At 42.4% G+C, this 17,031-nt stretch overlaps 2 protein-coding genes across 4 annotated transcripts; one reads left to right on the top strand and one right to left on the bottom strand.

Moving 5' to 3' along the window:
* Positions 1 to 917: 917 nt before the first annotated feature.
* Positions 918 to 2,945, top strand: LOC131463610 (E3 ubiquitin-protein ligase TRIM35-like). Its single transcript, XM_058635399.1, has 2 exons — positions 918 to 1,140; positions 1,205 to 2,945. The coding sequence occupies exon 2, from the start codon at positions 1,222 to 1,224 to the stop codon at positions 2,575 to 2,577; it is 1,356 nt and encodes a 451-aa protein (XP_058491382.1). The 5' UTR covers positions 918 to 1,140; positions 1,205 to 1,221; the 3' UTR covers positions 2,578 to 2,945.
* Positions 2,946 to 4,005: 1,060 nt separating this feature from the next.
* On the bottom strand, positions 4,006 to 16,056 carry zfand5a (zinc finger, AN1-type domain 5a). 3 transcript variants are annotated; one of them, XM_058636483.1, is made up of 6 exons: positions 15,778 to 16,056; positions 8,379 to 8,585; positions 8,041 to 8,146; positions 7,815 to 7,900; positions 6,944 to 7,075; positions 4,006 to 6,836 (listed from the first exon to the last, which is right to left on the bottom strand). In XM_058636483.1, the coding sequence occupies exons 1-6, from the start codon at positions 15,800 to 15,802 to the stop codon at positions 6,688 to 6,690; spliced, it is 705 nt and encodes a 234-aa protein (XP_058492466.1). In that variant the 5' UTR covers positions 15,803 to 16,056; the 3' UTR covers positions 4,006 to 6,687. The 3 variants fall into 3 exon arrangements, with proteins under 3 accessions (XP_058492466.1, XP_058492467.1, XP_058492468.1); XM_058636484.1 differs by having other exon boundaries at positions 15,850 to 16,055; XM_058636485.1 differs by lacking the exon at positions 15,778 to 16,056 and adding an exon at positions 14,978 to 15,212.
* Between the last annotated feature and the right edge of the window lie 975 nt (positions 16,057 to 17,031).

Here is a 17,031-nt window from a genome sequence, read left to right as displayed (position 1 = left end):
GTCACAACAGGGGCTCTTCTGCAATACCGACACCTGCTGGAGAGGAGTGGTTTGAGGAGATTAAAGTCAGATTTTTCTTCTTCTCTGACTCTGTCTCTGAAATGTTATTTCCAAAAATGTTTTCACATTGGCCCTAATCCAAGACCAAGTCAAAGTTCTGAATTTAATCTTGTAATTCTCTTTTTGAATTCCGAGATTTCCATTTATATAAATATATATACAGTACATACATATATTTATATATTTACAAATGTATTTATTTCGTTTACAATGTGCAGAAACTATAATATTAGGTGATGTATAGCCATTATACTTCTTTCCATCCTTGTTATGGGTCAAGTGAGGCCCCATATTCACACTGAAAAACCTGTAAAATTATTGTTTTATGATCAGAATTGAACAAATAGTACCGTCTTTTTCTGTCTTCTTGTTGTTGCTGCAGTGAAACATCAAAATCATAATATGAATCGTTATGATGTTTCCTCTTTGCTTCAGAAAACCCCCTGAAACGTACCGGGTCATACCAGGGTATATAAAGGTCATATAAGCATCATCATATACGAGAATAAATATGATCATTTCATGGTGGTGAATAAACGGGTCATCACAGCATTCACCGCCAGGTGGCAGCACTGAGTGCAAATTTAAATTGTGTTGTTTTGTCGTCACAGAAATGACAGAGAAAAAAACCTTGAAATCAAAGGGATTGAACACGTTCAGTGAGGTTGATTCTCATTGGTTGAAAACCTCAGGTCTAATGAAAACCTCATCAGTAATGAGAGTCACATGATCAGAGCTTCACACATAGTTTAGTTTATCTTGAAAACCTCAAAGAGTTATTTTGATGTTTTCTTCACCAAAAATGATGTCACAATGTAAAGTCCTCTGTTGTGTGTCCTCTCACTGTGTGTGTGTGTGTGAGATCAGATGATCAGAGTCCGTCAACATTTCTGCTGATGAATCAAAACTTTGGAATCAAACACAACCTGTTCTCCAAGCTCCGCCCCCTTCACCTGGCTCACCCAAGAACAACCAGGAAACAGTCAGTCACCATCAGTGAGTGAAGAGACGCAGACTGAAGACCAGACTCTGTCCTCTGACTGAGTCCAGCTGCAGAAGACAAATGTCCACACACTGAAGGTGAGTTTGACAAAAACCTGCACTGACCATGTGACTGACCACTCTGTCTCTGCTCTGTTTTCAGCTTCTCTCACAGACAAGATGGCCTCCAGATCAGAGGAGGATCTCTGCTGTCCCGTCTGTCATGAGGTCTTCAGAGATCCTGTCCTTCTGTCCTGTAGCCACAGCTTCTGTAAAGACTGTGTGAAGACATGGTGGAGAGACAGACCAACACCAGACTGTCCTGTTTGTAAGAGAAGGTCTTCAAAGACTGAACCACCCTGTAACCTGGTTTTAAAGAATATGTGTGAGACCTTCTTACAGGAGCGAGGTCAGAGGTCTTCAGAGGTTCTCTGCAGTCAGCACTCTAAGAAACTCAGACTCTTCTGTCTGGACCATCAGCAGCCAGTGTGTCTCGTCTGCAGAGACTCAAAAAACCACATCGGCCACAAGTTCAGACCCATCGATGAAGCTGCACAAGAACACAAGGAGCAACTTCAGGAAACTCTGGAGACCTTCAAGAAGAACTTAAAGAGTCTGGAAGAAGTTCAGGTGGAGTTTGATAAAACAGCAGAACACATTAAAGTCCAGGCCCGACGCACAGAGACACGGATGAAGGAGCAGTTTAAGAAGCTTCATCAGTTTCTAGAAGAGGAAGAGGAGACCAGGATGGCTGCACTGAGGGAGGAAGAGCAGCAGAAGAGTCTCATGATGAAGGAGAAGATGGAGGCTCTTCACAGAGAGATAGAAGCTCTATCAGATACAGTCAGAGCCACAGAGGACGAGCTGAGAGCTGAAGACCTCGTCTTCCTGCTCAACTACAGAGAGCTGCAGCGCCCCCTGCTGGAGCCTCCACAGCTGCACTCAGGAGCTCTGATAGACGAGGCCAAACACCTGGGCAACCTGGCCTTCAACATCTGGAACAAGATGAAGGACGTGGTCTCCTACAGTCCTGTGGTTCTGGACCCAAACACCGCTCATCCAGAACTCATCGTGTCTGAAGATCTGACCAGTGTGAGACGAGGAGACGAACAGAAGGTTCCTGATAATCCAGAGAGGTTAGATTATTACAACAGTGTCCTGGGCTCTGAGGGTTTGAACTCAGGAACTCACAGCTGGGACGTCCAGGTCAGAGATAATAAAGAGTGGATAGTGGGAGTTTTAGAGTCTGACCAGAGGAAAGGAGAAGATGTACTGTCTGGATTATGGGGGATAGAGTTATATAAAGATAAATACTATGAATGGTCATCAGGTGAAGTCTCTGTTCTCCAGCTGAAGAAGAAGATCCAGAAGATCAGAGTGAGTCTGGACTGGGACAGAAGACAAGTGTCCTTCTCTGATCCTGATACTAACACACTCATACACACACACACACACACTTTCACACACACCATGTTTCCATACATTATCAATGATGATGATGATGATGAAGTGAAGATGTTACCAGTGAAGGTTTGAAGGTTAAAGGGACAGTTCACACAAGTGAAGCTGTTCAACTTCACGTCTCTTTCACTCTCTTCACTCGTTCTTCTCTCCTTTCAGAGTTTGTATATAAAATATTATATTAGTGAAATATTAAGGTCTAATTATAGTTCATCAATACTTATTCTGTACTCCTGTACACTTAGTTAAGGGATGCATGTTTCCCACTTAATAATACGGTCATTAATAAAGGCGTCTTCAGATTTGGTTTAGAATAACATTTTTTTTAAGAAAAATCACATTTATCAACATTAAGCATTTGATCAGATAATCAGTGGTTTTCTACATAAGTGACAAGATTCTGTGTGTAAACGTGTGAACATGTAATACAGAGACTGTGATCACTTTGTGTCTCAATGACTTGTTATTGTTTTAGTGATGTTAATGTGTGACTGACACACACACACACACACACACACACACGCACACACACACTGGCCCTGGAGCGCCTGACCTGTGTGTGTGTGTGTGTGTGTGTGTGACTCATGTTGAGGAGCCTTAATGGGACCCGAAGCAAAATTAGATTTTGGGTCTGTTTATGAAGAGCAATAATAAAGCAGTAAATATGAACAGTATATACATATAAACATATAAACAGTTGTATCTGTCGTTGTGACGTTTTTACTTTATTATATTGGCTTTAATCTTAAATGGTAGTAACATCAGAAGAACGTGATGATTTTCACTGATTTTCACATGAAGTATTCAAAATAGCAACGATACTAAGAGGTGAATATGATATCGTAAAAAGTACAATATAATAAAACATTGCATTTATTGTAACCATGGCAACGACTTAACTAGTTTTGATTTGTGAAAAATTGCAATGTGCAAAAGTACAAGAAATTCACTAATAAATAATCATATTGTATTATTATAATAATAATTATATTATTATTATTATCATTATTATTATTAACACAGCATAAATATGTTCAAATGCAAAAAATACACTAATTAATAATAATATATTATTAGTGTTGTTGTTGTTGACGAGGTCAGGTCAGGTCAGGTGTTACAGACTAAAGCTGCACACACACACACACACAGTCTCATTAGCTTCATTAGTTGTCTCCTCTTATCCAACACACGCTCACTCATGAGAGCCCGACCACTGACTGGTGCATATGTGTCAAACCAAAGGCTCGTGGGCCACATCTGGTGCACCATGTGATGGTCTTTGACTGTGAGATAAAAGTCGCTGACAAACACACGTCAGAGAAACACTTTTTGAACAGTTTGGAACCATAAGTAGATGTTGTAATTATAAGAATTTGGAACGTGACTTTTGTTCACTTACATAGTTTTTATTACTTGAATAAAAATGACTTTAAGGAGCTTTTATTATAATTGAAATAGTTCCTTTTGTCCTGGCTGTAAATCACCACACACACACAGTCTTGATAATGTCTCTCTGTACAGTTTTTATTTACATGATACTATGCTGTCGTAATGCTGGATAGCAAGATTATACCTAATACATAAATATCAACACAGTTTGTTGTTTTTTCTTTTTTTGTACAAATTTGCATATAACTAAGAATCAGGAAAGAAAAAAAACAAAAACCTCAAACAGATACATACAGTTATCCTTTAAATGAAACACACACACATCCTCACAGGGAAGGAGAAGGATAATAAAATAAAACAGGGATTAACACGAGTCACAAACACACACACAGGCTTCGTTTGTGTCAGGCAGCCGTGAACACACACACACACACACTTTTCTACGGTGCTCTATCGCAGACCAACAGCTGTTAGAAAGATGAGAAGTTAACATCTAATCTTAGTTTCTATTATTTTTCATAAGTCTAACTCTGGCATGCTCCTGTAGTTCTGTAAACATGTGCTGATAAAACCAGGGAGCTTCACACACACACACACACACACACACACACACACGCACACTTGTTAGCATATTAAAAAAAAAAAATTGAAATGGTTCACATTATGGAAGATGACGAAGGCCACATGTGAACAAAAAATAGAAAAAGGTCAGAATGAATTTAATCTCTGAATTCATTGAGATTAAAGTAAAAATTCTGTGAGTGAAGTCAGAATTCAGATTTGTTTTCTGATTTTGAGATTAAAAAACAGTCAGAATTCTATTTTTAATCGTTTTATCTTAGAATTCCGTGATTAAAAATCTAATCTATTTCAGACTTTTCTTCCTGTTTTTTATATTTCAATTCTAAAAAAAACAAAAAAAGAAGTTCACTCGTGGCCCTAATCCTTCCATATTCACATAATTCCACATAATTCCACAAGAATACATGAGTTCAAAATCAATGGAAGAGAAAAGAAAATAATAATAAAAAGAGAACGTAACATAATTGTCGCTCAGCAAATAAAACGTCTAAAACCCCCAAAGTCGTGTGAAGCTAATCAGAAACACGAGTGCAGGCGTAGATTACGTCATCATGCATTCATTCATTCATTCGTTCATTCATGCCCCAACAATAATCGTAGCCTAAAGTCACATGATCTGCCAGAGAAGAGGGAGGCCGTCCTTCTTCTCGCACACGCCTCCTGCTGCACCAGGTGTCCAGGATTTACAATCAAGCCCAGTCTGGAAACTCCGTTAGCCGTTAGCATGTCCACTGAAAACTCCGGAAAACAGCCTCATCACAATCAAGACCTGCGAGGCTTAGAATCCACACGACTACGCTTTCAAATCTGCGTCCACACTGACAACACACATGAACTCATGAATCACATGACCTGACAGATGTACCTGGAACAGAATTTATGCTTTTTAAAAATATTAAATTGCAGTAACGTTGCTGTGGCCTAGGAGCTGAAATCAATGCGTCATCATTTTTGAAGTCCTGACAATGAGACTGACTGAGTTTGTTGAATTTTCAAACAAAAACAACACCAGCAGTGTTTATATACCAAAACACCAGAATTTATGCTTTTTTTTTTTTTTTTTAGAAAACGGATTAATGTGGATCTTGAGTATTAACAGGAGCTTTCTGTTTACAGTTGAAAGTCATGTTGTGGCTGACAAGACGTATTTTTAAAGGCCTTTGTCCAGACTAAAATGCAGCTCATAAGGTTTGTTTTGTTTTCAAACAAAAACACCAGCAGTGTTTTCAAAGCTGGGGTAGTGTGGACGACAGAAAACCGGGAGCAGAATTTTTGCTTTTTTTAAAGCGTAAGCTTTTTGCACGTTTTGCCCAATTAAAATTGATTGTGATTAAATGTGTCTCTGTTTCTTTCCAGACTAAAATGATGAAAATGAAGTTTTCAAATGACGAAAGAGTGGCAGAATTTATGGATTTTTTTTTATGGAGTATTGTTGAGAGTCGTGTTGTGTCTGACAAGAATTGATTGTGAGTATTTTTAAAGGTCTCTGTTTCCTTCCAGACGACTGAAAACACCGGGGTAAAGTGTGGACGACAGATGACTTATAGTCGTGTGGATGAGGCCTCTCTGATCACATGGTCACCGAGGCTGACCCATGGTTTCTGCTGGGATCAAATTAAAGTGAACGGGAAGACGGCAAAGCTTAACACAGCAGCTGTGAGGTAGGTAAAGCTGTGGAAAGACAGAGTAACGGCGCCCCCTGTGCACAGTGGGGGGCAGTTACGCTATGCTTCAGTTACGCTTCTCCAAAACATTTGACTCAACGGTGCCAACGGGGGCCGGAACGGGAAGTTCAAAGTTCGAGGGACACGTGACCAACACTTGGCAGAGTGTCTGACAAAATGGCCGCCGACGGTTTGGCACAAAATGGCGCCTGGTTTGGGTGAGAGGAGCGCAGCTTATCCTGGAACGTTAACCTGGGCTGCTTTTCATAAGACCATCATAAAAACAGAAGGAGGACTCGACAGCAGCAAAAAGAAAAGAAAAATCACACCACGGATAAAACAAACTAATGACTTAATTCATGCATTCATCTCCCTCACACACCAGCTCCGCCTTCTTTCCTCGCTTTTTCCCGCCATATATTCTTGAGGTCGTGTCATTTTTGTAAATCAAGTCCTTTCCATCGTCACTCGCTCTGTCGCTGCCGCCGATCTCAGGAGGTTCACACTCGTACTCCAGTCAAAGGTCAAAGGTCAGAGGTTGCTCTCAGATCTATATTCTCTGGATCTTGTCGGCCACGACGACAGGGTTCTCTTTGCGGATCTTGGCCGCGGCCTCAGCCTTGTAGTCGTAGGGACAGTTGTGCTTGTCGGAGTATCGGTGGATTCCACAGAACAGGTTACCACAGCGACAGTCGAAGCCTGGACACACACACACACACACACACACACACGGTGTTGTTGCTATACATCCATTTATGAGTGAAAATGTCAAAGTCTACATGAAGAAGCTCCGCCCCCTGTCTCACCTGTGAGGCCCACTCTTTTGCGACACATGAAGCACCTGTTCTTCTTAGGTTTGGGGGCGTCGCCCTGGTTTTCGTCGCTGCCGGGTGAAGCTGCTGCAGGAGCAGAACTAGAAGCAGCCGGCTGGATTACAACTAAACAGAGAAACGAAAAGAAAAACCGGTTCATCAAGTGCACTTTAATCCCAGATTAAGTGTTCTGTGCCAAACATTTTAAACAGGCTTATTTTTAGATAGACTCACACTCCTGAAGCACGTAACGGTGAGTGACAGGGACAATAATCTGAGGCTACAGAAATAATGTGAGGCTGCAGAAATAATCTGAGGCTGCAGAAATAATCTGAGGCATCAGAAATAATCTGATGCTACAGAATTAATCTGAGGCTGCAGAAACAATCTGAGGCTACAGAAATAATTGAGGCTACAGAAGTAATTTGAGGCTGCAGAAATAATCTGAGGCTACATAAATAATCTGAGGCATCAGAAATAATCTGAGGCTGCAGAATAATCTGACGCTAAAGAAATAATATGAGGCTGTTGCAGAATAATCTGAGGCTACAGAAGTAATCTGAGGCTACAGAAATAATCTGAGGCTACAGAAGTAATCTGAGGCTGCAGAATAATCTGAGGCTACATAAATAATCTGAGGCTACATAAATAATCTGAGGCTACAGAAATAATTTTAGGTTGCAGAATAATCTGAAGCTACAGAAATAATCTTTGGCTGCCAAATAATCTGAAGCTACAGAAGTAATCTGAGGCTGCTGCAGAATAATCTGAGGCTACAGAAATAATCTTAGGCTGCAGAATAATCTGAGGCTGCAGAAATAATTGTGTGTGTGTACGTCACTGGAGTGATGAGGTAAAGTTTTACCAGGGTCGAGGATTTCAGGCTTGTCCTCTCTGGAGATGCTCATCTCTGTCATTTGTTGAGTCACAGGAAGAGATCCCTGAACATTTCTGAACGTTTGAATATGAAAATAAAGAAATGAAAAAGGGAAAAGAGAGAGAGAGAGAGAGAGACCAGATTAGACACTTATAATGCATTTCTGGAGTCTTTCTAAACATTTGTGGTGCAGACAAACAGATGCATTGCTGACCTGGACGTCTCCGCTGAGGAAGCAGATGAAGAAGCTTCGACTTTGGCTAAACTGGCTTCTAATCTCTGGATGGCTGAGGCCTCTGAGGTAGGACTGACAGCTGAGGCTGTGAGACACAAACAATGTTAGACAGAAACAAGTAAAACAACATGATTTTATATCTTAGAACATGTTATTGTGTGATTATAAACTGTTAAATCTCTTTAAGAATCTTTAAAAAGCACTTGTCCTCAAGTGCTGTGACAGTGCAGCGAGTCAGAGGATTTTTATTGTGTGTTTCTGATGCATCTGTTGTGTTTCTTTGTATTTCTGTGTGCTTTCCTGCGTGTATTTCGTACCCATGCGGTCGCTGCTGCTCATCATGCGGTCGCTGCTGCTCATCATGCGGTCGCTGCTGCTCATGATGCGGTCGCTGCTCTGCTGCCGCGTCAGGTGTTCCTTATAACATACGGAGCACATGCCGTTGGTCCGTGGGTTGCCATAGAAACCACAGCCTGTGGCACACAGCATGGGCACCGGGCTCTGGTTGGTTTCTTGGGCCATTGCTGATGAAAAGAAAAACAACAGAAAAGGTTTTTAAAGAGCAAATACTACAAATACTACAAATACACATTTAAAGCGTTTCTACTGTTGCTGTTGTTGCTGACGACCTGTTTCCACGGTGACAGATAACAGCACAGTCATATTATGTAAATCAGAAAACAACACGTCTCGTCTGATTTGACTGAACACTGTTCTGTTCAACACCTTTGGCAGAAAATGGACTCGCAGCTTTGTTCACTGTTGTCTTCTCTCCTCCCTCCCTTCCTCTCTCCTCTCCTCCCTCCCTTCCTCTCTCCTCTCAGTCTGAGACATACTGTGTGTGTGTGTGTGTGTGTGATGGTTATTATGACACAATCACTGCCTCATTAAATCATTGACGTGTGAACATGTGACGATGCTGTGATTCATTTCTGCTCGTTTAATAACAATGATGATGATGATGATGATGATGATGAGCAAAGAAAAAAACAGCTCATGGTTTTAGAACCCAGTTTTCCTCCCTGTGTCAGTCTGTCTGTCTGTCTGTCTGTCTGTCACTCCCCTCCCTGTGGTTCTGACCATAAGAGACATTTCAAAACTCCCCCAGTCATTTCTCTCTCTCTCACACACACACACACAGTCATGTGTGTAACTAATGACACTGTTTGTTGAGTCAGAGTCGACACAGAGACAGAGAGACAGAGACAGACACAGACAGAGACACAGACAGAGACACAGACAGAGAGACACACAGACACAGAGAGACAGAGACAGACACAGACAGAGACACAGACAGAGAGAGAGAGACACAGACACAGAGAGACAGAGACAGAGACACAGACACACAGACAGAGACACACACACAGACACAGAGAGACAGAGACACAGATACACAGGCGGAGCTTCATGTTTCTATTGTTTCACACAGAGACAAACAGGAGGAGGCGGAGCTTCATGTTTCTATTGTTTCAGGTCAGAGGACGTTCGTTACATAAAAGATTGGGAAGATTATTTTGATGACCTCCTGTGATCCATCTGTGGGCCTCGCCCCAGTCTTTAGGTCACCAGAGTATACCAGGTGTGTGACAACAGCGCCACCTACTGCCATAATGTCATTGCATGACGTCAGTAACCAGAGGTTTATTTATAGATTTTGCTGAGTCATGACGTTGTGGTTTTTTACAGATTTTTCTTTAAGACGAGGAAACGTTTGTTTCTATAAATATCTGCATGTGAACGTGACACGTCAGTGACCTCACGGACCAGGGAGTGGCCAAAGCATGGCCCCACCCCTTGCCACCTGTCAGCAGAGGGTTTCCTGGGAAAAGCCCACACAGACCTCCTTCCTCCCTCTCTCCCTCCCTCCCTCCCTCCCTCTCTGCGTCACATGTTCCAGCTGCTGACAAACATCAGGTCAGAGCTGGTGAGTTTGTAACGTGTCATTAACAGGAATGTTGTGTTTGTCACTGGTTTATTATTTACTGTACGTTTGGGAGTTTCACTGTAAAACTTTGGCCTGTAAAGTCACCACAGTTTTCAATTATGTCATATATACATGTATATATATATATGTCACATAATTATACATCATATATTATTATATTATATATATATATATATATATACACACACACATTTACATGTTTTTTTTAGTTTTTACAGATTCTTGTTGAGTCATGTTTGTTTAGTATTTAGATGCTAATTAACTGAACGCTGTCTCTGTACAGATAATACTGCGTTTAATCTTTACATGTAGATCTGGAGTTTGTGAGGTGAGATGAAGGTGACAGCTGTGTGTGTGTGTGTGTGTGTGTGTGTGTGACACTGTGTGACACACACACACACACACAGAGGAACATTGTGCCTCAGCTGTTATGTTTGACTCCAGCTGTCACCAAAACAAATGGTGGACGCGTCGTTAACTGGACCTTTACTGTGAGTCCACGCGTGTGTGTGTTGTGTTACTGTGAGTCCACGCGTGTGTGTGTTGTGTTACTGTGAGTCCACGCGTGTGTGTGTGCTGTGTTACTGTGAGTCCACGCGTGTGTGTGTTGTGTTACTGTGAGTCCACGCGTGTGTGTGTGTGCTGTGTTACTGTGAGTCCACGCGTGTGTGTGTGTTGTGTTACTGTGAGTCCACGCGTGTGTGTGTGCTGTGTTACTGTGAGTACACGCGTGTGTTGTGTTACTGTGAGTCCACGCGTGTGTTGTGTTACTGTGAGTCCACGCGTGTGTGTGTTGTGTTACTGTGAGTCCACGCGTGTGTGTGTGTGTGTGCTGTGTTACTGTGAGTACACGCGTGTGTTGTGTTACTGTGAGTCCACGCGTGTGTGTGCTGTGTTACTGTGAGTCCACGCGTGTGTTGTGTTACTGTGAGTCCACGCGTGTGTGTGTGTGCTGTGTTACTGTGAGTCAACGCGTGTGTGTGCTGTGTTACTGTGAGTACACGCGTGTGTTGTGTTACTGTGAGTCCACGTGTGTGTGTGTGTGCTGTGTTACTGTGAGTCAACGCGTGTGTGTGCTGTGTTACTGTGAGTACACGCGTGTGTTGTGTTACTGTGAGTCCACGTGTGTGTGTGTTGTGTTACTGTGAGTCCACGCGTGTGTGTGTGTGTGCTGTGTTACTGTGAGTACACGTGTGTGTTGTGTTACTGTGAGTCCACGCGTGTGTGTGTGTGTGTGCTGTGTTACTGTGAGTACACGCGTGTGTTGTGTTACTGTGAGTCCACGCGTGTGTGTGTGTGCTGTGTTACTGTGAGTACACGCGTGTGTTGTGTTACTGTGAGTCAACGTGTGTGTGTGTTGTGTTACTGTGAGTCCACGCGTGTGTGTGTGTGTGCTGTGTTACTGTGAGTACACGCGTGTGTTGTGTTACTGTGAGTCCACGCGTGTGTGTGTGCTGTGTTACTGTGAGTACACGCGTGTGTTGTGTTACTGTGAGTCCACGCGTGTGTGTGTGTGCTGTGTTACTGTGAGTACACGCGTGTGTTGTGTTACTGTGAGTCAACGTGTGTGTGTGTTGTGTTACTGTGAGTCAACGCGTGTGTGTGTTGTGTTACTGTGAGTCCACGCGTGTGTGTGTGCTGTGTTACTGTGAGTCCACGCGTGTGTGTGTGTGTTGTGTTACTGTGAGTCAACGCGTGTGTGTGTTGTGTTACTGTGAGTCAACGCGTGTGTTGTGTTACTGTGAGTCCACGTGTGTGTGTGTTGTGTTACTGTGAGTCCACGCGTGTGTGTGTGTGTGCTGTGTTACTGTGAGTACACGTGTGTGTTGTGTTACTGTGAGTCCACGCGTGTGTGTGTGTGTGCTGTGTTACTGTGAGTACACGCGTGTGTTGTGTTACTGTGAGTCAACGTGTGTGTGTGTTGTGTTACTGTGAGTCAACGCGTGTGTGTGTTGTGTTACTGTGAGTCCACGCGTGTGTGTGTGCTGTGTTACTGTGAGTCCACGTGTGTGTGTGTGTGCTGTGTTACTGTGAGTCAACGCGTGTGTGTGCTGTGTTACTGTGAGTACACGCGTGTGTTGTGTTACTGTGAGTCCACGTGTGTGTGTGTTGTGTTACTGTGAGTCCACGCGTGTGTGTGTGTGTGCTGTGTTACTGTGAGTCCACGCGTGTGTGTGTGTGTGCTGTGTTACTGTGAGTCCACGCGTGTGTGTGTGTGTGCTGTGTTACTGTGAGTACACGCGTGTGTTGTGTTACTGTGAGTCAACGTGTGTGTGTGTTGTGTTACTGTGAGTCAACGCGTGTGTGTGTTGTGTTACTGTGAGTCCACGCGTGTGTGTGTGCTGTGTTACTGTGAGTCCACGCGTGTGTGTGTGTGTTGTGTTACTGTGAGTCAACGCGTGTGTGTGTTGTGTTACTGTGAGTCAACGCGTGTGTTGTGTTACTGTGAGTCCACGTGTGTGTGTGTTGTGTTACTGTGAGTCCACGCGTGTGTGTGTGTGTGCTGTGTTACTGTGAGTACACGTGTGTGTTGTGTTACTGTGAGTCCACGCGTGTGTGTGTGTGTGCTGTGTTACTGTGAGTACACGCGTGTGTTGTGTTACTGTGAGTCAACGTGTGTGTGTGTTGTGTTACTGTGAGTACACGCGTGTGTGTGTGCTGTGTTACTGTGAGTCCACGTGTGTGTGTGTGTGCTGTGTTACTGTGAGTCAACGCGTGTGTGTGCTGTGTTACTGTGAGTACACGCGTGTGTTGTGTTACTGTGAGTCCACGTGTGTGTGTGTTGTGTTACTGTGAGTCCATGCGTGTGTGTGTGTGTGCTGTGTTACTGTGAGTACACGTGTGTGTTGTGTTACTGTGAGTCCACGCGTGTGTGTGTGTGTGCTGTGTTACTGTGAGTACACGCGTGTGTTGTGTTACTGTGAGTCCACGCGTGTGTGTGTGTGCTGTGTTACTGTGAGTACACGCGTGTGTTGTGTTACTGTGAGTCAACGTGTGTGTGTGTTGTGTTACTGTGAGTCCACGCGTGTGTGTGTGTGTGCTGTGTTACTGTGAGTACACGCGTGTGTTGTGTTACTGTGAGTCCACGCGTGTGTGTGTGCTGTGTTACTGTGAGTACACGCGTGTGTTGTGTTACTGTGAGTCCACGCGTGTGTGTGTGCTGTGTTACTGTGAGTACACGCGTGTGTTGTGTTACTGTGAGTCAACGTGTGTGTGTGTTGTGTTACTGTGAGTCAACGCGTGTGTGTGTTGTGTTACTGTGAGTCCACGCGTGTGTGTGTGCTGTGTTACTGTGAGTCCACGCGTGTGTGTGTGTGTTGTGTTACTGTGAGTCAACGCGTGTGTGTGTTGTGTTACTGTGAGTCAACGCGTGTGTGTGTGCTGTGTTACTGTGAGTCCACGCGTGTGTGTGTGTGTTGTGTTACTGTGAGTCAACGCGTGTGTGTGTTGTGTTACTGTGAGTCCACGCGTGTGTGTGTGTGTTGTGTTACTGTGAGTCCACGCGTGTGTGTGTGTTGTGTTACTGTGAGTCAACGCGTGTGTGTGTTGTGTTACTGTGAGTCCACGCGTGTGTGTGTTGTGTTACTGTGAGTCCACGCGTGTGTGTGTGTTGTGTTACTGTGAGTCCACGCGTGTGTGTGTGTGTTGTGTTACTGTAGGCCACACGTGTGTGTTTGTGTTGTGTTACTGTGAGTCCATGCGTGTCTGTGTTGTGTTACTGTAGGCCACACGTGTGTGTTTGTGTTGTGTTACTGTGAGTCCATGCGTGTCTGTGTGTGTGTTGTGTTACGTTGTGTGCTCGTGAGCAAAAACAACTAAATATCAGCGTCTTTTTAGAATATAGAATAGAATCGAAATACTTTATTCATCCCTAAGGGGAAATTGTTTTAACATAGCAGCAATATAAACAAATATTATAAACATAAAATGGAATGATCGTGAAAAATCAAACAGTATCTGGGTGTAGTGCAGTGTAAAAGCCAGAGAAAATAAAGTACAAGTGGATTATTCCACGTCCTGGGGTAAGTTTGGGGATTTCCAGCTCAGATCATTCATTCACACACAGAGTGATTCCACTTCCTTTTAAAGAAAAGTGCTCACGCCACAGAGAAGCAGCAAAAACACGAGACACGAGAGCAGCAGTTTGATTATTAACCCTGAATCAGCTGAGTCACACACAGAAGAAACAGTCACCAAAAAACACGCACAACAAAGTGTTAATATTTAACATGGGTGATGTTTAAGTGTAGAAAAAACAGCGTTCAAAGCAAAAGCTTCATAAAAGAACGGTCAAATATCTGAAGAAACTTAAATAATAGTAGTTTACATATTTATAATTATAAACACTGTAAAATCCTTATGTTATTAGTCGTGTTACAAAAAGTGGCAAAGCTCCGTAAACTTTAGGTGACCAATGTTAACACAACGTGAAAGAAACGTTGCTGTAGAAATCAGCAAAGTGTTGTGAAATGTGACAAAAACACAACTAATGTTTCCAAATGTGACGATTAACAATGTTACCGAGGACGGAAACTTTCCTCGGGAAACTTTCGAAGTGAAAAACCACCATTATTTTCATACTTCATCATTAGTTTGAGAGATAAATCACTATGACTGTGTGTTGGTGAGATTTTCAAAGCAATGCCGTGAAATATTAACAATCATGAAAACAATCCACTTATTAATCGCGGTGCGTGAAAATATCGACGATGTTTTTCTTGTTTTCCGACAGTTTGCGGTGAAATATTGCGTCACCGCCTTGTTCTTCCTCGTCTCTTTAAAACACAGTGAGGACTCTGTCCTCTCTTTGTTTGTCTCTTTGTCTCCGCTTCCTGTTCACGGATGTTTTTCTCTCTCTCTCGTTATCGCTGCGTGGCCACGAAAATAACGCAATAATTACGCGTTTTCAACGACAAACTCGATCATAAAAACACATTTATACACCAAATAAGACCGAAACAACGAATTCACCTGGTGTTCTTCACCTCCTCACACGAAACCACAGCCAGGAAACAGCGGAAAAAAGCGCTCGTGCCCCTGAACCTCGGTGAATATTGGAGTAAAATCACATGAAGACGTTTCCGCGCAAACCTCGAGCTCCACTTGTTCATTCGGCTTAAATGAATTTTCTATTTGTGGACACGAATTAGCTTTGGCTTTGGTTTCCCATCCCCCAGCTTCAGCTCCCGCAAACCGAAAAACAGCCTGTGGGATCATCATCATCATCATCATCATCAACAACAGAAACTGGAGCTGTTTCTGTCTGACACACACACACACACACACACACTGTCTCCATGTTCTCTGTTCATGTAATCTGTATTCAGATTATAATTTCCTTCATCTCGGAGAACAATGAAGCTGAAATCGATCAAACAAAGACGAGACTGTGTCGCAACATGTAACAACAATCACACACACACACACACACAGACACCTCCATCAAAGGCCTCACACCGACTCAAAAGCCCCTGAATCCAGATTAACATGTTCTGTTCTATAATCTGGTTCATATGTATATAGCTATATACATACATACATACATACATAAATATAAAAAAATAATCCAGACTATTTGATCCAAGTATATGTTGTTGGGTTAATCTGCTGAGAATCAGATGAAGGAGACTAAAACTACTGTGTTTATGATGTTTAAAAATAAACTGACACACACACACACACAGAGAGAGAGCAGCTGACCTCTGAAGCCTCCCTCTAAAGGTCACCTCTCTCTCTCTCTCTCTCTCTCTCTCTCTGTTGTTGTTGTTTACCTTCACAGGGATTAAATCTCTTCATCGTCCTTAAGAAAAAACAAAAATAAAATATTAATCCGTGATCATCACCTGCTGCGAACCGGCGGTTCTTCTCCCACGCGACGACGATGATGATGAAGAAGAAGATGAAGAATAATAAAGCAGCTGATGTTGTCTGAAGAAAAAAAACTCGCGGTTTCTCCTGCTGGTGTGTGTGTGTGTGTGTGTGTCCTCGCGCTCTGTGAGTGTGTTGCTCTTACTGTCACACACACACACGCTTCTTTGCCTTTAACTCTCTCTCTCTCTCTCTCTCTCTCTCTCTCTCTCTGTTTGTTTCCTTCTTTAGTCAGAGGGTTGGCCTCGCGCGCTCTCTCTCTCTCCTGCCTGGCGGATGGTGACGTCACGGGTGAAGCAACGCGTCTCCATTGGCTGATCTGCGGAGCTGCTGTGTGGAGTAGGAGGAGTGAAGTGTGCGCACGCGCAAAACAGCAGGCTTACGTTATCGTTGTTACACATGTATTCGTCATCCTCCTACAAGGACACGGACCTTTGTGATGAGTAATCACTTTAACCAGGGGATTCATTCTATCTATCTATCTATCTATCTATCTATCTATCTATCTATCTATCTATTATATCTATCTATCTATCATCTATCTATCTATCTATCTATCTATCTATCTATCATCTATCTATCTATCTATCTATCTATCTATCTATCTATCTATCTATCTATCTATCTATCTATCTATCATCTATCTATCTATCTATCTATCTATCTATCATCTATCTATCTATCTATCTATCTATCTATCTATCATCTATCTATCTATCTATCTATCTATCTATCTATCTATCTATCTATCTATCTATCTATCTATCTATCATCTATCTATCTATCTATCTATCTATCTATCTATCTATCTATCTATCTATCATCTATCTATCTATCTATCTATCTATCTATTATATCTATCTATCTATCTATCTATCTATCTATATATCTATCTATCATCTATCTATGTATCTATCTATCTAGATATATGTATATATACATACATATATGTATATTTACATATATGTATGTATATATACATATATGTATATATATTTATACACATAAATCCTAACTGTGACATGATCAGTCACATGACCAGTCACAGTCACATGATCCTGACCTGAACCAATAACCTCTGACTCTTTGAGGATCTGGTTCAAGCAATGTTAATTTATTTTCTTCTTCACTCTGAGACTTTATGTGATCGTAAAAAA

This window comes from Solea solea, chromosome 8 (assembly GCF_958295425.1).
Source record: "Solea solea chromosome 8, fSolSol10.1, whole genome shotgun sequence".
NCBI classification, from domain to species: Eukaryota; Metazoa; Chordata; class Actinopteri; order Pleuronectiformes; family Soleidae; genus Solea; species Solea solea.
Note: the sequence above shows the minus strand (reverse complement) of the source record. Positions and strands in the feature narration are given on the sequence as shown.

Coding starts and splice junctions, on each gene's coding strand:
- LOC131463610 (XM_058635399.1), top strand. CDS start 1,222: ATGGCCTCCAGATCAGAGGAGGATCTCTGCTGTCCCGTCTGTCATGAG.
- zfand5a (XM_058636483.1), bottom strand. CDS start 15,802: ATGAAGAGATTTAATCCCTGTGAAG. Junction 7,076..7,814: donor GCCTGAAATCCTCGACCCTG/GTAAAACTTTAC, acceptor TTCTCTGTTTAG/TTGTAATCCAGCCGGCTGCT. Junction 6,837..6,943: donor CAAAAGAGTGGGCCTCACAG/GTGAGACAGGGG, acceptor GTGTGTGTCCAG/GCTTCGACTGTCGCTGTGGT.